This window comes from Macrobrachium rosenbergii, chromosome 7, assembly GCF_040412425.1.
Source record: "Macrobrachium rosenbergii isolate ZJJX-2024 chromosome 7, ASM4041242v1, whole genome shotgun sequence".
Classification (NCBI taxonomy): Eukaryota; Metazoa; Arthropoda; class Malacostraca; order Decapoda; family Palaemonidae; genus Macrobrachium; species Macrobrachium rosenbergii.
Genome location: NC_089747.1, coordinates 16,240,611 through 16,266,641, shown reverse-complemented (window position 1 = coordinate 16,266,641; position 26,031 = coordinate 16,240,611). Strand labels below are relative to the sequence as shown.

General features: G+C 36.3%; 1 protein-coding gene across 1 annotated transcript; it reads right to left on the bottom strand.

Moving 5' to 3' along the window:
* Positions 1–2,461: 2,461 nt before the first annotated feature.
* Positions 2,462–24,340, bottom strand: LOC136840175 (polynucleotide 5'-hydroxyl-kinase NOL9). Its single transcript, XM_067106656.1, has 6 exons — positions 23,703–24,340; positions 13,943–14,082; positions 12,184–13,531; positions 11,096–11,327; positions 8,748–9,773; positions 2,462–2,724 (listed from the first exon to the last, which is right to left on the bottom strand). The coding sequence occupies exons 2-6, from the start codon at positions 14,020–14,022 to the stop codon at positions 2,615–2,617; spliced, it is 2,796 nt and encodes a 931-aa protein (XP_066962757.1). The 5' UTR covers positions 14,023–14,082; positions 23,703–24,340; the 3' UTR covers positions 2,462–2,614.
* Positions 24,341–26,031: the final 1,691 nt, after the last annotated feature.

Below are 26,031 nucleotides of genomic sequence, written 5' to 3'. Positions count from 1 at the left end.
AGTCAGGAGCAGATGGAAGATGGACATCTGAGATCTCAAACAAAACAGAAGCCAATGCAACAACCAAATGTACCCGTGAAACTGGACAAGCTGCCATCCACATCCTTGAAACAGTAGACTCAACAGTCACATTAGGCCATGCAAGAGCCATGCATCAGAGGACAGGATCATGCAAAGCAATCACTACCAGGAGACCAGGCAGTCCAGGAGCTGCACATGCATGAAAGGGTGAAGCAACAATTGCCTCAAAAGCAAACAGCATAAACAGTAAACTAATGTGCAGAAACAGACAAAGCAGTTGTCTCCAATGCAGCAGGGAATACAAGAGTTGAGTGTGCAGAAACAGGTGTAGCAGCCACCTTCAAAATAGCTGGTAAAGCAGTAGGAAAGAAACTATATATGAAAGAACAAACAAAACAGCTGCCACTGGAGCTGCAGGCAGCAGAGGGTAATCCAGCTACCTGGCATGACAGCTAAAGCAATCAAACTGGTCACTGGTACATCAATTACAGCATTACTAGTCATAGAAACAGCAAATAATCATGAGTAATTTTTCTTCATGAAATTTTACATAATCTATATTATCAAGCTTGATGAAATCCTACAGCCTGAGTTAACAATGACAGACAAATTATCCCAAAGGGATCTTTTGCTGTTATTATTACACATACAAATCTTGACCAAAAAAAGTTTGTCAATACTGCACCAACTAGACAGCATAAACATCAATACTTTCACTTCTTGCACATCTGAGTCCAGCAGCAAATAAAGTTAATTTACTGGAAAGCAAGTAGTCACAGTCATACTCTGGCTTGACACCTATGAAGATCGGACCCTCTGCCCACATGGGGCCATAGCTACAAAGGCGGCACAGTAGATTTACTAAACTTGAAACCTAAAGAAAAGTGAACATAAGCAATGAAAGTAACATTAAAATTTAGAGTAAAATTAAGAATAAAAGGGCAAAATGAAAATCATGTTATCCTTCAACATGGTGCCCTTTCCCTCCTGTCTGAAAGAGTTTTGAAATATGAGGTTACATCAGCTCACAACAAAGTATTCAGTCTGGATAAGTAATTCACAATAGTGCTACATACCTCAGCAAGGCCTTTCATGCAAGACCTGCAAATTCCTAGTTCCACAGTAACACCTTAGTATCACCACTTCTGTGGATTTGTTCTGTACAAGGATAAGAATATAGAAGCATTAAAGCATAGAATACAATTATACACTTTACAGTAGAAAAACACTAGTACCATACAATAATATGAACATTTTTAAAAAGGTAATGACATACAAAATCAAATTTCTAAATGTAGCCAAGGATACTGAATAGCTGGTTTTCTAATTAGAAGATCAGAAGGCAAAAAAAAAAACACATACCAACTTTGAAGTAACGTCCATACTGAAATAGGTGAAAAAAGTTAGCACAGAATAGTAATAAAGTCATATGAATACCACAGATGAAAATGAGTGCAAGCAAAATATGGTTTCTATTAGAAGGGTAGGTCTCACTCATTTAAATTTAATTTTCTTAACACCAACATGTCATTAACGCATATGTAAAAGTTTGTACAAACACAGGCCAGTAGTTCTGTACACATTTTTAACATTTTAGATTATCAACATAATCACTAATTCTGTTCTCGATGTAATTACCATCTTCAACTGATATTTCATTATCTGCAAGAATGAACAGTGTATGAGTTTAGTGAAAAGGAAATTCCTTGTATCTTGTATCTATACAACATCTAATTGTAAACATTACAGGACAGGTATCATACACAATATCAACATTGCGGAATGGATTACAAACAATGAATCTATGTTACAATACAGTTAGGGAAAACTTTAAATTATGAAATATGAAAGTTAAACAAGGATTTCTAAAGCACAACCTCAAGCATCCTATACTAATCTTTGTATCCTGCTTAGCTGATGTGTTGTCTTGCTCTTTTAATCTTTCTAAGTTCTTGTTATGGACAACAACAGAAAACAGGGACCTTCAAGGTTAGCTCAGGAGCCATTCTGTGGCACAGAAATAGAAGAAAAAGATAAATGGAAACTTAGTTAAACATTCTACTGGTTTTTTCACTTCATAAACTTTTGTTATTCTGTACTTCAACAAAGAAACTAGCTTTCAGCAGTCAGAGCAGTTTTTGTATGGTACAGTACTGTTCTTTCTCATAAAATGACAAAAATAGAGTAATCTTGACTTACTTATACCACGTTCTTTTCATAACATTTCTAATCTAATAAAGTTCAATAAATGCAGAGCTTTAGCTAATACAAGAAAATCATCTAATAAAAATCCTGAAATACATAAAAAACATTTCTTGTATCTTGTGGAAAGAGACATTAGCATTTCAAGAAGCATTCATAGTAATGAATTGTAAATCCTCATTAGTTTAGGATATCAGACTTCAAAAACACCTCTAAAATAGGATATTAAAGAAATTAAAAAAATGTAAAATTTATTTTCAATAATAGCAAATAGCATTACCAGCTACTTACAAAAATGTAAAATTCAAGCAGGAAACAAACAATATGATTATTGTAAATATAAACAATGCATAAAAATAACTCATGGCTAACTTCACAGATACTAAGGAACTTAATTATCTTTCTTTGGTCCAAATTTTGCCATTTTTGGCTTGATCTGACGACTAATTTTCAATCTTCCGGCACCTGACCTATGCATCTTCTGAAAATATGGACCTTCCCCTGAAAAGAAAAACAAAATATAAAAACCTAATTCAAAATTTCACAGCACAGAACACCTTTATGCATAAACTTTATTGCTCCTTCAGTACAGGAGGAATATGAAAATTTAGCCCAAAGGCCAAGCACTTGAACCTATGAGGTCATTCAGCGCTATAAGGGAAATTGAGAGTAAAGAAATAATTGTTGGGAGAGGGTGGAAAGTAAGATGGAAGAAAGTGAATATGAACATAGGCACAACAAGAGGAATGAAAGGGGGTTGCAGCTAGGGGCCAAAGAGATGCTGCAAAGAACCTTAACCCTTAAGGGACGGCATAATTTATCAATGTGCAGCACCCCAGACCGGGGAAACTTTGAGGTCAGCAAAATAAAATAAAAACCACATCCATGGAAAGAGAATGACACGTACATTCACACTGTATAAATAAAAAAATTCTAAAAAATTTTCCCTACCTTCACGAGAAGTTGAAAATTACTATTTACAACCCCTTGTGGGGCCTCATTTACAAGACAATCATAAATTTTACCAACTTATATATGTTTTTTCTAATAAAAAAGGTTTTTGGATTTTGTAAAATTATTATTACTGCTCACACAATATCAAAACAAATAAGAAATAAAAGCAGTAAAATTTTTTTGCATATTTGTTGTAAAATATTCACGTAAGTTTACGAGAAGGAAGATTCAGTAACTTTTTTTTTACTTTTACATGCTTTTTCTAATATTTCTTTGCAATTTTCTTTGTAAAATTACATTTACAACCGACATACTATCATAAAAGACAAACAAAAAACAACAGCAACCCCTTCGTATATTTACAAGCAAATTTACACAAAGACTCATGAGAGAGAGATGCAGTACCTTTCTCCTTGAAGTCACAAGCATTACTGATACTGGCCAAACTCTCACGTCTGTATAAAAGTTGCCATTAGTGAATTTATAGCATACAGAAGTATTGGCACCTTTGTTTCGAATCATTATTACCATAACAGCGGTGCGTAATTCTGCTTCACACTCAAGCTCAATTCGTCCACCTCCCCAAACCTGTTTTACTTCACACTGAAGCTCAATCTGTCCACTAAGGGTTAAGCAATGCCTACAGTGTACCATGTGAGATGCACTGATGACCTACCCCCATATGGGACCCTTCAATATAAATGATTCCTGAGTTACCATATGGAACTATGACTAACAGGCAAGAAAAGAAATATATGGGTTGTTATTACTGTGAAGTACAGTATTATACTTTTATATTATAATGCAATTTATACAAATCTTGTAGGTGGCTTATTAAGAGTCCCTCAAATTACCTTGTTTACCAGTCTTCTGCCTATCAGACAGACGAAATCCTACTGTACATACTCACTGTGGACCCTAAGTGTATATCAACTAACTAATTCACTTTTCATGAAGACTGAATGTAAAGCACTGAGATTCATTAGGCTAAGAGAAGGCATTCATCAGGATTAATGGGTTTATATGAAAAGCTTTTGTCTTATAAAAACCTAACCCCATCAATCATATATGGCTAAATCACTATTTAGGAGGGTAGCTGTGATGTTGAAGATCCCAGTGTGAAATTTTTACATGCCTGAAGAATCCAGCTAGAGAACTTGTGGACTCACAAATCAGTTTCTGTCACTAATACAATCCTATGTATGTAACCAGTACACCTATGTTACATAAAGCAAGACATTTGTAACAATTAAGTGTCTAAGATTACAAAATATGTTATACTTATCATCAACAAAAGGTATGGAGGGCAAAAACTGTGAAATCCTATGTCTTGTAACAATGCCATTAATGAGGTATGAGTATGAACTGGGGTGAAGATGAAGGCAAAGAATCCCTAACTTCCCCATTAGTAAAACATGGGCCTAATAGATGCTGGCCCCAACAAATAAAAGTTGAACCATCTGTGCATATTATCTCTTTAAACAGAAAGTAAGAACAGCAGAATGGTATTGTGCTTAAATAAAACAGAATTGGATAATGCTCTAACTTCACAGGCTTGCACTCTCACCTATTCAGCTTCAACATTCACTACATTACCATAGGCCCCCAAAATCACATGACAAAGCCAAAAAGAGCATGTATTCCTTGTCAGCTGCTTCTCTCTTTGGCCCAAGGGTAAGAACTGAAGTTTCTAGTCCTAAGCAAGTAGAGCCTGATTGCCCTCACTGCACAAAAACATTAAGAGATCCTTATCATTACAAAAGATAGACGCTGTGGTACAGCACAGTCACGCATACTAGTCGTATGAATCATCCAATGAAATCAGAAGCATACGACAAACTCATCAAAGGACCAACCTCTTCTGAATGTGACCTTCCTAGACAAAGCATGAATCTCACTGACCCATCTCAAAAATTGTAGATGCCATTAATAAGACTGTTTTCAATGTGAGATCCAGCAAAGAAGATTTATGGAGAGCCTTGTAATGGTCTATAAGACTCCAAGACAAATGAGAGATCTAAATTAGGTGGTTTGAGTGATCCTTGAGGAACCTTCTCCTCCAAGTGCTGGATGAGCATCTTCAACTCCGAGTGTAAAAACTTGATGACAGGGACAGAAAATCTCTTACAGTGATGTAAAGTGGCAGAAAATCTTGTGATTACTGGTGTAATGGGTCTGACTTGCTAGACATCCCCTTTCACTAAACTAACTGGCCAGACAAAGGTTTCTAGTCAATCTTCTGCAAGGTCTAGTGATGTCTTTGTCTACATCTGCTAAAAATTCTTTACCTCTGAGTCTGCGCTTGAAGCATGAAGTCACACTGTCCAGGATGGTGTGGAATCTATGGAGGTGCAGTTAACTTAAAGAGTTCTTCCCAGAATGGGAGATCCTGGGGATTGCTCACCATCATGGGTAATAAACCTGTAAACCATAACAAAATTTTTAAAGTAGAATTTTTATCTGCATACAAACCAGCGCCTTTTATAGAGGAGTAATGCCAGCATGAGATGGAAAGGTCAGTGAACTTGGCAACAAGGACATCGACTGGTGGTCATAGGAGGTGAGTGAGGGATACCCTTCACCCCCTCACCACTGCCAGCCACTTTCTTTCAGCCACAAGGACAAAGCGGGATGGCTCAGCTGGGATTATGATAAAGGCTAGGAGACCCTTGAAAACCCCTATAAGAAAATGGAAGTTATAAGGCAGCAGTGGGAACAGAAGGAGAACCTCTCTCCTCAGTGACCAGAGTGTCTAAAAATGGTGCAAATGATGGACTACAAAGGACGATCAGGGAGGGCCAGATCTTCTGCAACTATTCTAACAATGATGTCAGTCATTAAATAAGGAATGCGAAGTGGGTGCTGCAGTCAACACCTGATTGTAGGGGGGCACTTGGCCTCAGCACCAGTGTCATCCTCTGAAGTGAGCAAGTGGCAGGAATCCTCCACTCCTCGAGCACTAACCCCCAGAGAGGGAGAAGTACCCACAAAAGGCAGTGAGACATGAATGAAGGAGAGAAAGGAACCATAGGGATTAGGCAGGTTCACTGAGGGCATATTTCTGCTAATGAGGCTTGCTAAGACTTGATGCCCTCCCTCCCCTTCCTACCAAACTTCTCCCACTGAGGGCAAAACTGAAACTTCATTTTGGTACTGATGACCACATCCTGGTATGTCAAATTTACCAAAAGTCCAAGGTCTAGGCAAACTGGCATAAGGTCACATGCTGTCTTAATTCTGCTACTGTCTCTGACATCACAACCAATCACTAGTACCTCCAAAGTCCTATCCCAATCTGATGTACCCATGTTGCCACTGGTGACAGCTTGGGTTAGGCTTGTGACTTGTAAAGCAGAAAGCAAGACAAAGTAGAAGACTCAACCTTGGTGAACCTTCCTTTCCTTCTCCCCATAAAGCAAAGGTATACTGCACCTCAACACTGGAAACACAGAAATGTAAAAGTATGTAACCTTTAGGTCTAAACATGCTGGGAAGCCTCACTTCCTAAAGGATCTTCAATCACTGGTATTCCAGACATCAAAGAGCCTTCCCACAATGCAAGGATGAAGAGAATGCTCCATCCCTGCAAATGAGCTGGCTAGCACTGACGTTTCTAGCCTACAAGGAGCCACCAGGGTTATCCTGAGTTCTGGGGTGACATAAAGATGAGTGATTACCAGACAAATCGCAGAAGGCATAGACGCCCAGGTGATGCCATGGGCGCTGACAGGTGTCCTCCAACATAACCCTGGAGTTCAGGACTGGAAAGCATCCGTAGAAAGAAAAAAAAGGATAAAAAGATGGTTTTAAAAATTAGCGTTCTATAAAGCCATACATTTACTATTTTTCACACCATACAGTACTTCTGACTTAAAAAAAGTATCAGTAGGTCATTCTCTAAGAGCCTATAGACTTTCTGACCCTACATATCAAGATGAATACATAAATTTAAAAAAACATGTTATCATGATTTACTCCATCCTACCTGGTTTCTTGATAAAGTTTCTAATAAAAAAAAAAAAAAAGACATGTCAACCATTCAAATAGCTAAAAAAGAAAATTGCCTTTCGCAGAAAATTTAGAACTCATCACTCACTATCTGGGGGATAAACAACAAATTTGCTTTTAATTTTATCAATACTGCCCATAAATCCCTTGTAAAAACAAACCAAAAATGACAAAATTGGGACATATGTTATCAGCTGTAATAATTACAATTTGGCTTGCATGGGAGAGATCAGAATATATTTCTGGAAAACTTAGTGGGAGCACTGAAGGGCCACTAATGTTAATAATAGAACTAATGCAATCGCAACACATTGTAGGGATTTTAATCTTGAAATGAACTTAAATGACTGTAAACTTTTATACAAATAATGTAAAGTGCTGCAAAATTATGGAAGGGGTTCTCAGTAACCTATACTAACAGTGGCTGAATTAAAACCTCTTAATGCTTTACATAAGATAAATGCCAACCATGTCCCTAGAGCACGTATCTCTCCAGATTTGCCAGGAAAGCCAATTATCCAGACTCATTCCTTGGACTGATGGAGAGGTAAATACCTGATTTTTGTGACCCAAAACTTGGATTAGTGCCCCATAGTGAGCAGCAGATGTACGTATAGCCATAACAAACAAGAATAATCAAGTAGCTGCAGTTATAAGCTTAAGCTTGAACTTGATATAAATAATCAGTCCTTATTGAAATTTTTATCTAGTTTCATTCTATGGTGATAAGGATGGTAGTCCTCAAAAAGTTTAAGGATTTTAAGTGTATTTCCAACGACATACCAATATTTAATGAACAAGTGTTTCATTTTAGTTAGACCACTGAAAAGTAGGCCTGCAAATACAGTAGCAGCTTGCATGAACTGTGAAATTTTTAGAAGAAAAAAAAATGGTAACTTCCGTTATAATTTACATTGTTCTCTGCAAACAAGTAGAATGTTGTGTTTTCTGGCACATCACCATTGAACTTTAGTAGGTATTTTGAAATACAAGCATAGCCATCATCATGTGTGTCACTCAATAGCTCCAGGTTAGCAACTGGTGTAGTTATATGTGTTTGGTTACAACTTGCTACTTGGGACTTGAAAGGTTGCATGTGTTGCTGGCACATTTAAATAATTTGAAAAGTTATGAACTACAGTACCTGACATGACAAACCTGGCTGACTATACTGTATACACAAATCTCACCAAATGGTAGATAAAGACAGGAACATTAAGAAAACAATCTAGAAACCAAATTATAGCCTCATTTCAACATCTGGTTGATAAGTTATATTTATTTCAAAGAAAAAGTTTGTATTTGGGTCTTAGCATAACTTTTAACCATACACCTTAATTCAAAATCAGAATCACGAAAACTGTTGAATGCTGCTGACCAGAAACTTTTTATATCAGCTGTAATTTTTTATGCTTCAAAATAAACATTATAACTGACAGATACATGTATAGCAATGTCTTTAGAAGTACTAATATTGCACTTTAAAATCAATTTTTTCCATAGTCAAAAAATCAAAATCTGGTTCAACACACATACAAAATATTAAGGATCCTTTAACTTACCTTTTGCGAAGAAATTATAAAATCTGTCAGGGATATACAATTCTGGCTTCACTACTGCATTAATTTTTGTGCTGATAATTTCTGACTGGACAGATGTCAAAATGTGAAGGGATTTTGTCAAGGGATCAATGCCTCTGACAACACCCCATCCCCAGCACTGACCAAAATCCAAGTCATCTGTAAGTTGCTTAGGAAGATCAGGAGAAATAAATTCAACCTTTTTGGGGTCAACCTGGCAAAGAGCAACCAAGTTACCATTCAGCACTTGTAGTATTCGCTCCTTTGGTATCTTTGATCCACACACATGAAGGACAACCTCAGGCCATGGAATAATCAGTGTGTGAGAACCATCCTCCTGGTCAGAGGGATTTTCTGCAAAGTCAATTATGATATCAGAAAGTTGCAGCATCACTGCTAATTCTCTCAAGAGTTTTGGTGTGAATGAACTTGTATCTTTTCTGCCTGACAATGCTCTCACTTCAGTTAGAATATAATGAAGTTCACAATCATTGCGCTTTGTACAGATGCCTCCCAAGTAATCCTGGACAACAAAATCACTTAACTGCACAGCAAAGTTCGATTTTTCATAGTTTCTTTGTATCTGAATGACATGTGATGGTGACACAATTCTTATTAAATCCAACATAAGATCTAATCCTGTGCCGACTGTCCAACCCATGGTATTCACAACAAGAGGTCGATCAGGATGCTTTCTACTCAATTCAAACAAATCTTTCACAGCTTTAATGTACCTCTGTAGACCAAACTGGGGTGAAACAACTCCAACCATTATTTGTTTCACATTTGCTGAAGAAGGGTTGGCATGATGTGTGTATGCAGGCCCGAGCAATGGTTCACTAACTTGTGTGAGCGAGAGGCAGGATGGTACAGAGAACTCTGACTGGCCTGGATCTGTATCAAGACACTGGACTACAGTACCTTTCTTGCTAAGCAAACGATTAACAACATATCTGAACAGAGTCGACTTGCCCACCCCTTTGCCACCACACAACACCACTCGAGGGGCTGAAAAACAATAAAAACTATAATTCTTTCAAATGTTAAAATACTTATTTTCTACATAAGTTCTAGAGTAGTTTACAGCAATATTTTCTCTAGGAGATGAATACTACAATACAGTAATACTGTACCTTAACTTAACAGACTCTTCAAGGGTCTGGCTTTCTGATAAGTAACAGTCTGTTCAGTAAGAAAAACCTTATATTATGCCTACACTTGAATACGTTCTAAGTTCTCTTACAGCTAACAGCAATTCCACATAATTCCTAACATAGTCTAAACTAACCTTTAACATTCAATTCAAGAAATTTATTTAATAAGGCATCACATCTACAATGGAAGCACAGCAAAAATTTTCTCAGACTACAGTAAAACAAAAATTTTGCATTATGCTCATTTAAGAAACTACAGTAGTGATTTTTTATCTTACATGACAGTTTTCCAAAATCATTAATTTGCGGTTCTATCATGTTAAATGCATCTCTCACTTTCTTTGTTTTGTTAACTGTTCCTAGTAAAGCCCACCAGTGTCTCAGTTTACTTGTCTCCCCCCAATCTGGGCCACTGGGAATAGGATTCAGCTGAGAAATTTCTGAAATTTTTGTCTAAAATAAAAACTAAAATAAAGCAATAATACTGCAGAGTAATCAACACAAGTGCCAGTTACTATGTATCATCAGTGCAATGTTTTCAATCACAAAATGAACAGCTAGTGACACAGTATGCAGTACCTGAAGTTGCAAGCAGTTTACAATCTTATTTTGTTTTTTATAATTTGTTACTTACTGTTAACCTGAATAAAAGTCTAATTTCATATCACACAGATGTATAAGCATACAAAAGTAACAAGAAACAATTTCTTATGTTTTCCCCAACTTATGTTCATAAATTTTATTTATCACCTCAACTAACAGTTACATATGAACATGTACCACATCTTCAGAATCTTCTTAAACAAATATTATCACTTTTAATCTTTCACCGTTCTTGTAAGAGACAATCATCATTAGACACCTCAACCATTAATATGTGAAGAACATCATTACAGGTTTAAAAGAACCTTGAAAGGTTTTGTTAACTGCTTTATCCTAGCTTCCTAATTATTTACTTCACATAAAGTGCATATAAGCACAGGTTCATTCTTTTTTAATCAAACAATAAATATACAAATGTAAAATGCAGCTGAACACCTTGCATTAACACAGATCACTACAGTTCTCCCATAAAATTAAGACTTGATCAACAATACCCTATGCAGCATTATGATGTTGGGACCTATATGCTAAATGACTCAACTCCATGACAATAAAACTATATTACCAACTTACCATTACCACATTCCAAATAGAGTTGCATATTTTCCATTAACTCCCTCCACTCAGCTGACTCCTGAACAAGATCATATTTGTGACAATTTTCTTCTGTAACAATTAATCCATATAAGGTATTATGACCTTCTTTACCTTTGGGTACCATCACTTGCTGATTTCCAATAATTGCAAGCTGTTTTGCAATGGGCAAAAATGTCTTTCTCAGCTCAAAAATAACCAGTGGCTCAACCTGCAAGAAAAGCAAGAATCATGTTCCATTATTTATAGTATGATTCAATAATACCCAACATGAAAAGTTCAACAAAAATTTCTTAATCTAACCAGTTTCAATAAGTTTCATAATGCAAGATAATACACCAAAAACATAATTTATGGAGTAAAACAAACAAAAGGAATATTAATATTGGTAGACAATTTAGATAGGGAAGCTCATCATATGTCCATAGTCCATATACAGTGTGTGTGCACTTACCTTCAATTATAGTATTATTACTATACTACAGTATATATCAAATACTATCAATTGCTAAACGTACTATGACATTCTATCGTATCAGTTATGGCACAGTGTGAACCATTAAAAGATAAATACGTGTTTGTATTCAGTAAAAAAATACTTCAATTCATATTTCTTAAATCTTTATATGCATAACGGTTGGTTGTTCCCTTGTCCCTTCCCAGTGATATCTGGTAATGTTTTATTGTAATTCTGACTGCCTTATGATTTGCAACAAAGTTAGTTCAGTGCCATATGATAAATTATTTTAAAAAACACCATAATATGTTTAAAACCTTTACATAACATTATACAGTACAATATATTAATGACAAAAACCTTGTCAACTAAGAATACAGAAGCTAGAAATTCCAAAAAAGGTCTAGAAAAAAACAAAGGAATGAGATTCCCAAAAACTAAGTTACTTTACGTGCAAATAAACAGAAGAATAAGCTATTAGGGTGATTTTGCAGGCTATAATTTTTGGAAACAGTTGTTAATTTCAGGTAACCCACTTAGCTGATATGTTACCTGTCGTAAAGTTACAAATTTATTATTGTATAAAGAATGGTAAATAATTAATCATTACCTCTCTCTTTGTAGCTTCTTCAAGTTGCTGTCTTGACAGACCATAATCAAGTAGATATGAATGTCGAGAAGCATTCAGTTTATGGCCCTCAGTTGCATTTATACTTAGAAGCGCATGACTATTAAAAGAGAAAATATTCTGTTTCTCTAGTTCATCCATTCTGTATCCAAGAACCGTCACTCTTCCAACTAAGACTTGGACAGAAACAATGCCATGCACATATAATGACTGACCAGGTAGTAAAACTACAATATAAGCATCTTTACCTATTTTAAATAGTTCTTTAGGATTTGAAATTAATTTTTTGTTATCAACAGTTTCAGTTTCCATTTCATGCACCCTCTCTTCAGCTTTGTTTGCCTTTTTCTTCTTTGCATTCCTTCCACCTTTTTTTGCCTTTGACAGTTTTTTGGAGGCATTTTCTGACTGTTTATCAACACTATTACTAAGCTGAAGGGACTTCATTTTTTTTGATAGCTTCTTTCCAACGACATCCTTTTCTGAATGACAATCACTTATCATCAAGCCATCATTAAATTGGTAACTGTATTCTGGTAATGCTGATGCTCCTTCTCCGTTAAACATTATGCAACTCTCAAGGTCTTTTTCCAGCTGCTGCAAATCAATTACATTTACAGTCTGCTCTTTCTTCTTCTTCTTCTTCTTATTCGACTTCTGACCAACATTTTCTTCTTTTGCTGTGACTTTGCCTTGTTTTAGCCCCTTGACAGGTTTCTTCTTTTTAGCCACGAAGACAGGTTGGAAAGCAGCTTTTGGCTTAACAGTGTTACCTGCAACAGAGCCACTTGTCCCTTCTGTACTTTGGAATTGCGGTTTCTTCATCTTGGGTTTCTCCTTACCAGCTAGAGGGGTCATTACTTCATTTATTCTCTGGTTTTGGAACTTTCTGTTTTCAAGCTTTACTTTCTCAGTAACGTTGCCAGTTCCACTGAAATTACGGTTCTTCTGTTTAGGTTTCTCTGTTACAGCAATACTGCCACCTTCAGCCAAACTCAAACCTTTTTTCTTTTGCTTAAACTTCTCTGTAGTAGCAGGAAAGCCATTAACTCCAGCTAAATTTGGATTCACTTGTTTCTTTTGTTTCCATTTTCCTTGACTGCTAGCAACACTTGATGCTTCTTCTACACATATGCTTTGCTTTGTTTTAAGATTGGGTTTCTTTTTAACAGCACCAGTGCCTCCTGTGCCACTTATACTGGGGTTTTGTCTAGGATAATTTTTAACAGTGGTCAAATTGTGTGTTCCACTTGCACCCTGACTTTTCTTTGGCTTTGGCTTCTCAGCTACTGGGTCTTCATCTGGCTCTCGTTTTGAAAGTTGTCTTTTCCTGTAAAATGGAGAAAACTAAAATTACTAACAAAAAACCACGACATTAAACAGCTGGTAACCCAACGACGTGCAAAAATGTTTTTGCCCTAATTTACTGGTATATATGTACATTTTCAAACTGAGTTAACCTTACCCAAGTTCGAAACATTTAATAAATTCTATAGTCCCTTCATGGAGTATAAATACTGTTAAAATCTATTACCTTCAGATGACCTAGAGTTCATCTGAGGATCTAATACATTTGTTTTTTCATTCTGTTCTGACTCTTTGCTCAATTACAATTAATTAAAAATTAGTCTTCTACCCAAAATACAGCATAGTTACAATTCTGCAATATTTTTTACAAGGAACATTACTGTATGTGCTTCACCTTCCAACAGGTCACATACCTACTCTTTCTATACTTTACCTTTTGAATGGCTTCCTGGCTTTACTAGGAAGTTGCTCATTTTCAGCCACCAAACCTTCAACATTCTTCAAGGAAAACATCTCATCCAGCTTACTTTTAGTGTCTAGTTTACTTGGTTATTTAAAACTTCATCAATAAATCTGAAAGTTTAAGAGAAAATTAACTAAAATTTTAATTTTTATAAAAGCAGTTTAAAAAAATAATACAACTACAACGGTCGTCCAAAAAAGATGACTAGAAATCGAGGTTGAATCAAACCCAAAGTTTGAAGCAATCTGTAACAGAGGAGTAGTATTTGGTAAACTAATTTGTATGATGGTATAATGCAACTACTGTATTTTTTAGTTTGGTATTAACTCTCAGTATTTCCTAAGAGGGTTAATGTCAAGTGTATTGTGTAATAGCATTTGTGGATGTGAGCTTGTTCTGTTACTGGCATGGGTGTGCACCAACTGAGATGGCTGATGGTTGCCACATTTTTCTGCTTAAGAAATAAAGTATTATGGAACACTAGTACCTCACTGTCTAATTATCCAAAGACCATAACAGTTAATGTTTTTTTTTGTACTGATTTTATTGCCTTTTCTGTCAATACAATGTATCACTATACAATACAGAGTTGTCCCTTATCTTATCTTACACTCAATTTCAATGGTATTTTCCATTTTCCATGCTCTTTCTGGCTTCTCTCCATCATATTACTTTCTAGGTTTCTTTGATTTAATCCTTTTTATTTACTTATTTTTGTTAATATCAACTTGTAGGCAATAACAGTAAAATAGTGTATGTTAATCGAAGAAACTTAGGACCATTTCTTACTTGTTTTCTTTAGTTGCCAAGTTGGAAAACGAGGCCAGTCACATTATCACTAATACAATTTCCTACATTGTATTCTACATCTAGTAGGGTGCTCTCTTTCCCTAAAAGTAGAGCTCTAACATGGTGTTTAAATTCAACAGGTGATGGGCGCTGATAACATGTACCCATTGTCGTATACAGCCAAAAAAGTGCTCCAGTCCCTCTTGATTCAACTTGTAAGTCAATTGTATACTGCAAATTTTTCACCTACCATTCTCAGCAAGTTCGGTAGAGATTTGCAAGATATCACAAGGCATCCCAGAGTTTTCATTGTTACAGGTAGGTGAATCATATCTTGCAATGTTTTATTTTGATTTTATAAGATACCAGGTTCCATATCTATTTTCCTTGACCATTGATATAAGGCTGCCTAGGAAGGAAACAGAAATTTCAGTTCTCTTAAAAATCTGTACGCTTTGGGACTCAACTTTACGGCCTGCCCATGAGCAACAGCCCGTGCCAATATAAGGCGGCGACAACGGATTCAAATTTTGTAAAGTTAGAGCTTTACTAATGTCATCATCCATCCAACAATTAATGTTTTCCTGGCTACGAGACATTCTACTTAATCAGATAAAAAAAATCTTACAAAATTATTTTTAATAAAAGCAGTTGCTGAGGCTAAACTGTTATGGAACATATAGTGCATTTATATTTTCTCATTTTCCCACTTGACTTTATCACCCAGCCATTTGGCTCTCTCTTTTTCCCAGTTGGCTTTTCCAGTTTCCCAGTCTTCCTTCAATTTCCATTTGTTCTTTTTCAAGTTTCCACTTTACTAATTCTTCCTCCCACTTTCGTTTAATATCACTCATCTCCTTCTTCAGCTGCTCAATTTCACGTTGTAATTCTTCAACTGTTGACAATCTCGACCACCTTTTTTAAAAACCTTCCTTGCTGTTTTGTTTTCTTGACCTACAATTTTATCTAAAAGTCGTTTTTAGCGTTACTTCTCAGCACCCACTTTCCTTGTACTGAACCAGGCACACTTGATTAAAGATCAAAATGCATTACTACAGTAAAAGCCACAGAAAATTATGGTAGTCAAGTTTCTTTATAACAAATAGAATGTAAACAATTAATAACACATGAAACATCGAGAGAGAGAGAGAGAGAGAGAGAGAGAGAGAGAGAGAGAGAGAGAGAGAGAGAGAGAGAGAGAGAGAGAGAGAGAGAGAGAGAGAGAGAGAGAATTTAATTATTCTTATGAACTTATGAACTGTAAACTATGAATAGGTTTTTTGATGACGTGCCGATAAAACTGCTTGTTTGTTTTGCCCCTTACTATTACAAAAATAATAATCACTACCAGTCTATATGAACAAAATGTTACTTAATGTAAGCGAAATATGACACAAGAGAGAGAGAGAGAGAGAGAGAGATTAGGTGTACTAATTTTCAAGGTCACACTTGCAATCAAAACAGGCTCTGTCTTACTAAATTACATGGGACACAACTTTCTCCTTTGTTCCGGCTAGTGATGACTACAGTGAATGACTACAGTGCAGTGAATGTCTTTTGGAGAGTATGAAACACAATCTCTGTGATATTGCAAGTTTACAAGAAAAAGAAAGTTATCAATTTCTTGGGAATTTTCTATTATGGGTGTATGCAGTTGGGACTGCACCTTTCTTCAGTTTCATTTGATTTTTATGCACTTCTTACATCATATTTCTCACACAGACATCAGCTTCAAAATGTATGTTGCCTATTTGTGCAATATCAGCGTTAATAGGATCTTTTCGTTTACTGAGGTGAATCCACCGTTTCCTTCTGTCGTCGTCCGCAGGTAATATATGAAGAATTGGATCCTTATTTTTTCCTATTTTCAGCAGCCGTATTCTGTACGAGAGTTGGGTAATAAGACAGAGAAAACAAGAAAGCAACAATTACGGACAATACCGGTATCAAATATGAGGAAGCAAGGTCTACAATATTTGTAAACAGACTGATAGTCAAGAGATCACCAAAGCACCAAGGACCGCAAATTGACCGCGTGACGTCACGACCTCTACCTGCGCACTAGATCCCAATTTAGACTGAGGTACTCAATTACGTCATCTAAACCTTTCTACCGTAAAGTGGTTTAAAATAAATAAGTAATAAGTTAATCACCTGTTCGCATTAACATTCCAAAACTGCCTACAAAATTTCATCAAAATCCATTCACACACACACACACACACACACACACATATATATATATATATATATATATATATATATATATATATATATATATATATATATACTGTACATACATACATATGAAAAATTAAGAATGATTCTGGAAACTATGACTGAAGGTTGTAAAAATATATTGCACCGTTTTCATTCGTTTTTCAGATCATTCGTAGGGCTTTGAACCAAACCATTGTTGCCGTGGGCACAACAACCATGGTTTGTTGAGTAATGTGGTGATTCTTCTACTGTTTCATTTACAGTATTGTTTATAGTAAACTGTACGTCTTCCAAAGCTAAATCCCAGTCTTCTGTACAGGCACTCCCGGTTCTGACGGTTCTGGCTTACGACGTTCGAGGTTACGACGCTCTTCAAATATATTCATCAGAAATTATTTCCGGCTTACGACGCATGTTCGAGGTTACGACGGCGTAAATCGCCGATCCGACGGAAGAAATATGGCCCCAAAACGGCAGAATAATCATAATTTGAAGGTTTTTTTATGTAAAACTCAATAATAATGCAGTTTACATCGTTTTCAATGCACTCAGAGCATTAAAAGTAAGGTTTTCTTATGATTTTGACGATTTTCCGGCTTACGACGATTTTCGGGTTACGACGCGGTGCAAGAACGGAACCCCCGTCATAAACCGGGGACCGCCAATATTAGGTTTAACCAAAGTTTTCAGGATATCCTTTATTTTACGATTTGTTCTTTCTACTGCTCCATTTGAACTTGGTTTACATGCTGTTATTTGACATTTATTTATCTCATAAAATTCACATAATTTTCTTAAAGTTCACTAGTAAATTCAGCTGCATTATCAGAAAGAAGAACTTGTGGACACGAATGTCTCGTAATAATTCTAGATTTAAGAGCTTCTGCTACTGTAACTGCATCTCTATTTCTTACTGGTACAATCTCTACATATCTTGATAGATAGTCTAAAAAGACTAATATTTGTTTATTCCCTCTAACAGTGGTAGGAAATGGACTTAAAAAGTCCATACTCACGCACTGGAATGGTTGGAGTTCCGATGGATATTTTTCAAGTGGAGCCTTTGGATTTACGTTACCCTTGTTTCTATTACAAACTTCACAATTTTGTACAAAGTTCTTGGCATCTTCACTGCAATGTGGCCGAAAATAATTTCTGGTTATGATTCTACTTGTCTTTTTGATTCCTGGATTTCCTGCTAACTTGTATGAATGGGTTAATTCTAAAAAACTTCTCTGATTAGGAGAGGCAAAGGGAACAACAACAAGAGCTTAGGCATTATCATTGTTCTCTCTGCCTCTCCTTTATTCTCTACGTTTCTCTCTCTCTCTCTTTTTTTTCTACTGTCTATGTTTCTCTCTCTCTCTCTCTCTCTTTTCTACTGTCTACATTTCTCTCTCTCTCTCTCTCTCTCTCTCTCTCTCTCTCTCTCTCTCTCTCTCTCTCTCTCTCTCTCTCTCTCTCTCTCTCTCTCTATTTTTTCTATCTAATTTCCCTAACACCACTACAGTTGTAAATGATTCAGCTATTTATTCAATTGTACATTGAAGCACTGATCGGTAACAAAATTTGTACCATTCACTGCGGCCACGTAAAAATATTGTTAGTTAATTTCTCATACTATTTTTTCAAGTTTTTTACATCGTTAAATATAAGGAAATAAGAAATGGGACGAGGTCAACTAACAAAGGTGTCATTACTGAGATAATCATCACTAATTTTGCTCTCTAATCGTTATTTTAGCATTGATGATAACGAAATGCAGGTTTGGGTTTAGGAGTGGCTGAAAAACGATAAAGAAAGCTTCACCATTTATTCTATATTTAATAAGAATAGAAAATAAGTCTTCCAAAACTATACTGTTTATCAATGCTGGTGTATGTGTTGCTTATGAGGTACTATGTGTGTCTACAATCTACCACGATATATTTATAGTCATCAAAACTCTCTCTCTCTCTCTCTCTCTCTCTCTCTCTCTCTCTCTCTCTCTCTCTCTCTCTCTCTCTCCATATGTATTCATGCTGTTTCTGTCAATGCCATGTCGTTTACAGAAATTTATTTTAGGATTCAAGAAATTTTAACATAAAAACTAGATTTCTTGCTTTCCTTTATGATGCACATAAAATGAACATTAATTTGTCTGTTGCAAATGTTGGTGATCATGACCTGAATATGAAGATAGAGATTAATTGGTATCTAATGCCCTGAGGAATCAGCTAAAACTAACAAAATTCAATCTTAAGGCACAGTGAATGGCTACGTGGAAAAACATATAAGTTGATTAAAACTGCATAAGAGTGGGAGACTACCAGAGAAAAGGTGATGTAAGTGAAATATAGTGACCCCCTTACGAGAATTTATAACTGCTGAAGATTTTCAAACAGGCAGCTATTGACGGCACTTGCATATCAGCTGATATCAGCTGATGGATGAGGAGGAGGAGTCTCCTTTTGGCATTACTCCACACATGATTAGGCCTATTCTTGCCCACTCCAGGAAACAAACCCGGTTGGGAATTCTCAAAGCCCATTGATTTATCTCTGCGCATTACTGCTGTGCTGTGAGAGTACTGCCTCTCAGTTTAAGACAAGTGTTCAGAACCGGCACATCAAGATGACCTGAAGAGTCTCGTATCTTATAGGCTAGCAAACTTTTAAGGTATTATAAGTTGTGATATGTTAGATCAGAATTGTTTTGCCATTTCATGAAACACATAATTACTGTACAAATGCTACGAACTGTACATTGTACTAATCCTCATTTTTCGTACACTCATCCATTTGCTGCCGTGGCCCATGTTCCAAATTCATTCAACTCTCCTGACAGCAAGAACTGGTCTCTCTCTCTCTCTCTCTCTCTCTCTCTCTCTCTCTCTCTCTCTCTCTCTCTCTCTCTCTCTCTCTCTCTCTCTCTCTCTCTCTCTCAGGCTTCTTGGTTTTTGTAAGAAGTCAATGTGTATGTCAAAATATTCTTTAAAAAAACTACCATATGATCATTCTGAGTTAATATATACTGTAAAACCAGAATATTTCAAACATGTGTGTGTGTGGGTATGTATATGTACAATTTTACTTCAATGTCAGAGTACGGCAAGTTGGCCAGAAAAATCAAACAACCCTACGCCGGGTTCACAGGTAGTTTTAGCCTGTGTCCTAGACCGTGTCTACGAAAACAAAAAACTGGTCTGCATGTTCCAGCTGGTCTGCATTAACGTGTGACTGTGTACATTTCCTTATTTTGTTTTTAACTCATTCAAAATCGCCTTTAAATTTTCAGGAACACTGCATTTTATCACCTCACACACACCAATTACTTTAACGGAGATTGCTTTAGTACTGTATACTGTACTGTATAACAGATTTAGATTTTGTATGGTCTGCATTTTAATTTTAATGACTTGCACTGATAGCCTTACTGTAGCCTGTATATGTATATGTTTTTTGTTTCACCATTTATCGAACAGCCTTACTGTAGCCTGTATATGTAAATGTTTTTTGTTTCACCATTTATCGAACAGCCTTACTGTAGCTTGTATATGTAAATGTTTTTTGTTTCACCATTTATCGAACAGCCTTACTGTAGCCTGTATATGTAAATGTTTTTTGTTTCACCATTTATCGAACAAACGCTAAAAGGTGAAAGGCGTTTCCATTAGGAAGCCATCCGTTTCCACTGGGTGAGCAACCACAGCCAGATGAACGATAATGTTTCCGGGTAATGATGGGTGACATGCAGCCAAGCATTAATGTTGAAATTTTATTGCTTATACTGAACAATGACATATTATTTACATTTAGTCGTCTTTCCATATATCCTTATGATATACTCAACGTACAAACAAATTCTAGAGTATGTTTATTTAATCTGGTGGGGATAATTTTATATTTTGCTATGTTCATTCAGTGCTTAATACTAACCCTTTCATATAATTATCATTCCTAGGATCCTGTTCAGTAAGATGCAGAAGTATATTCAGTCTTCTTAGAGCATTTTAAATATATTTATGTAGTGGTTCAGTTGAAAATCAAAGCATGAACTTTGGTATGAGTGTTGCCTCTGTTTCACTTTTTGTGGAAATGGTGCCAGCCATGAAAAATTCCAATAAGACAGCCAATTTTATTTTTTTTTACTCGCTGACCGACCAATTTTTTTTGTTACTCGATGACAATCAGTGTATGGTAAAACAAGTATAAATCATAAAAATTGTTTTTTAATTACATTTCTACATCATTTTACTTATTAATTTTCCTTTACAAACATGGGTGATTCTGCAGATGGTGGTGTACAAAGGGCATGTCTCTGATGCCTGAATACAAGAAGTTCTGTACTCATGAAATTTATCAGCCAAGATAATGCAATTAATCTAGAAAGCAAAACTCATAATTGACCTGGACAAATTAGCTATAGCCAGCCTTGGTGCAGACAAATAGTGTGTCTCCCTTACCATGGTATACTGGTGAGACAGTGCTATGCAACTCAGGTTCAATATCCAAAAAAGCTATTTAATAAGCCCCTCAAATGGTAGACAGCTACAGCTAAGCTGACAGGTTGTGCCAGTGCAAGAGAGCCAAGCCAAGGATAACAGGGTCTTTCAACGTTATTCAGATGGAGCGCAGATCGCACTGGATGTAAATCATATCAAATGAATGATCAGATGCAGAATCAAAATGAGAAACACTAGAGTAAATGCAAACTCTGTAAGAGGACAAAAACAATTAAGTGCTAATGTCACCACTAGTTAATTCCAAAGAATGTAAGACTATGCTGATTACAGTAATTCAGCAAAAAATATGCCACTGTTCCATGCCATTAATTCATAAGCCAATAATACTTCATCCAGCAAAGCCAGATCAAGATGAAGTAGTATAAGCCAATAGAAAGTGCACTGAAGGAAATGCCACACATTCTGCCTATAAAGCTGGGCAGATCTGAGGTCATTTTGTCATTCATCAGTCAGACCCTCAGTGTCCTTCCAAGTGAGGAAGGTCAAATAAAACTGAAAAATTATCTAGACTACAACTGACCCCATTCCTAAAAGCTACCGGGAACTGGAAAGTACATGCATTTTCATATCAGAGTCAGTACTGTCATGGAAAAAACCTACAAATTAAAACCATAGTCAATATATCTCAGTGTGTCACATGCTTAAAGGTACTGTGCAGCCATCTTGGAAAATCGCCACAATATAGTAATTTCAAGTGGCTAGCACTTTCCTCAGAATCTAATACAAAACAAATATATACTTCGGCCAAACTTTGCTCTTGTATCACCATTTAAATTACTATTGTACGTACTAAATAACCACTTATTAACTATTAGGCTTTGTTGGCCTACACTGAATGCTGATGCTGCAGCACTTGAATATTGTAGAGACTGGGTTACCCTATGAAACCTACTTGCATTTCATTTTGGGCTAGTAGCCTAAGCCATAAAAAAATACAGGGTAATACTGATACTTTAGTACCAAGTCTACACCAAATTTAACATCAGAAATTATTAAATGATGATCATTTTGACATTTTTCCCATAAGAAGCTTGGACATTGGGTGGTGATAATCACTTACTGTGCATATACAATAACCTAGCTTTTTCCGCCAATTAAAATATATAAATTCATGTGCAAAAACATCCACATGTTTTCAGAATGCAATCAATTCTCCAACATTTTCTTCAGTTTAATAATGGCTGCCTTGTATGTAAAGATGAAGGTGGTCTTAAGCAATAAATTTCATAATAAAGATAATGTAAAATATGGTCTTAAGCAATAAATTTCATAATAAAGATAATGTAAACTATCTATGTAGATTATTCATCTGGAATTAAGGTAATCTTTTCAAATGATAAATCTCTCTGCTTTGCAAAATAAACTTTGGCTGGAAAGGTCAGTTAGCCTACTGGTTGGTCACAATTCTACCCCCAAGGTTAAGTGAGATGAAGGAACGAATGCTGAGTGAGGGAATATGACCAACCAGACTTGAATTAACCTAACCTAACCTCGGAGACTGTGCCTTAACCTGGCGAGGGGGAGTTCCCCCTAGACCCTCCTTCCCAAGTAAGTCATGAACCCTCACTCTGCATTCTACACAAGAAGAATTACTGTATTTCCATTTACTTTCCATGGCACTCTATTTCAGGTTAGAATGAGGGCAGGGCAGGTTGGGGAGGGGAATCCTAACCTGGTCAGGACCTGGCACCCTTAGGTTAGGATGAATCCACATGTATTTCACTCCATGACTTTTATCTTCTTGATCAGGTTAGGATGTGCTCCACGATCCTAGTTAGGTTAGGCTGGGTAAGGCTGGGTTAAGATGCATCCCCGTAACTGTCCATAATATATTTTCATACTTTATAGATTTATATTTGCGATTGCTACCGTTAACACTCATTAACTACGAGTTGTTTTTAACTAAACAGCCTAAGGTATGTTGTAATATAAGATTTCCTAACTATCTGACTGAAGTATGGCCACTCGCAAAACTTTTTCCCCACCCTAAAACCCCCTGGTCCCACAAGCATTCCCCATAATTATGGGCATCGTGGGGAGGGTACGGGCTCAACCGAGTGGTTTGCACCAACAATAAGGTTACCCTTGCAATGCATAAATTACAGGACAGCCATCCCAATTAGAAAAATATGTTAGCCTGAAGCATCGTATTTTCCATGAACAAGCTAAGATTCGTATCAGCATTTTATTTGAGTTAAAACTAAGGAAATAAGTTACCTGGTTATTACGAGGCTGGTGGATGGTCCTTCCTACTTTATGTGTCCGACTGCTTTCGCGAAGTCTGAACTTCACAGTTGATCTAATATACGAAACGTTTACTAAATTCAGAAAATAATAACATTATCATCAAGGAGACTGGCTGACACGTATAATCCTTAAACATACGGTAGTGTTATTGCAGCCTTGCACGCATGCATCGCAGCTCACTTCACAATATACGCATCAAAGCACAGGTTCCGGTTCAAGGTCCAGGGTTAAGACTTATCCTATGCAACGGCGCCTCAGTGACTCATGCAGCGTTGTCTAATAGTTTGAATGTTTTCTTCTTTTATTTCAGTCTGTATTTTTCTCTGCATATGATATAAGATTTTATTTTTCTTTAGAACACTGTAGGGAATAAAAATTTCCTATTACATTTATGTCCTTTTCTTATGAGTGCTGTTGTTCAATTGCCTCGTTTTTTTTTCTATATTCCTGGCAAATTAAAAAATGGATTAGACCTTCCACATTTTTACACTAATTGCGGTTAACACTTCCTCCTGTATATTTATGATGCTTAAGTTTACTGTATAACATCTCACTCTGAAAAATTACTTGTAACAAAATATTGTATATTTGCTATTTTTTATAATTACTTATCACCGCTCATAGACAATTAGTAGTAATATGGTGCGGATTAATCTCTTCAACGGCTCTCTGGCTCGTTCTTTTCTGCGATTGCGTGTGTTGATTTAGGTACAGTACCAGTATATTTTCGGTGTGTACTTTGTTTTTAGTAAATTCTTTCCTAAATTAATTCTATGCTCTCGACAGACGTGAAATGTGCGATGCTTGCTGTTAGTTTCTCTTTATCTCCCAGATATGGCTGTTGCATGAATTTAGATCTCTTCCTAATATACGATCGACAATAAATTAAAAATGTTTTAAGTTTTCAGTTTTTTTTTTACGATACAAACATTTAGATTTTTTCCCTTTAATGTTTTCCTAACATTCAGTTCTAGCATGTTTAATCTAAATTTGCTCATCAGCATAGCTTTTTGGGAGTTATCATATCAAGTTTCTTCTACGTTCCCTAAATTTCCTGTAGATTTCGGTGTTGTCTTTTCATTTAATTTTTCTTTCTATGCTTTTTCGTCTCAGTCTTTTACCACTTCCGTTAACTGACTTTCCTTGATCCGCTCATTTTTCCTTAAATTTAAGTTTAACTCTCCATATATTCTTTAATTTGCAACATCCAAGGTTTTTTTATGTACTTGTCTATGGTTATTTCAAAGAGGAGCCTATTCCTATTACAGTCGAGGATACACTTCAGACAGAACAATTTGTTCTTCGTATTCTTTGAGTGGCTGGATCAAGGTCCTATTCCTTATTTTTTACAATTCATGCATTTCTTTATTTCTAAGCTTCATTATTACCATGGCATACACGAACGTTGGCATTGCTAGTCCCTTTCAATACAGCCTCCCTAGCATCACCCAGCTACAACTTTTACTTATAACCGAGTCAGCCTCTTTTCCCATCTGTTTTGCCTTTTCAGCTATTCTCGGAAACAACCTTTCGAGTTATTGGTTGTGACACTCAGACTCCACTTGCTTGACTGCTCTAATGGCTTTCATACATTGCGTGTCTTCAACGCATCTATGTTGTACCAGTCACTGAACATTAACATATTACATTTATCACCGTTTATCTTAGGTCTCATTCGCTAGCTATTTCTTTAAGAATTTTTGGCCTTCTACTATTTCTTCCATAGACTGATCTTTGGGTCAGTTCGTTATCTGACAGTGCTAAATCCTATCTTCGTATCTTTTAGCTTCTCAATGATCAAGCTGTGAGAGAGGCGCGAAATAATGGGCAGGAAGACAAGTACTGCTGGTTTATTGAATGTTGTTTGTTGTTTTATATTTAGCTGGCCTTGTGCCAGCACGGGCTCTTGTTCCTAGAGAAGCCCGTAATGCTGGTTTATTGATGTTGTTTCAGATTTAGCTGGCCTTGTGCCAGCACGGGCTCTTGCTCCTAGAGCAGCCCGTAATGGTTTATTGATATTGTTGTTTCAGATTTAGCTGGCCTTGTGCCAGCACGGGCTCTTGCTCCTAGAGCAGCCCGTAACTATTGATTGTTGTTGTTGTTTCAGATTTAGCTGGCCATGTGCCAGCACGGGCTCTTGCCCCTAGAGCAGCCCGTAACTCTATGTTGATGATGATTCTGTGAGATGGGTAAATTAGATGAAAACTTTATTATGATGCATGAAAGTGATTTTGGTGGGGGTGATTTTGAAGTGAAAAGATTTAACAGGCAAGGTTGCGACCTCTTTGAACCCTAAGGG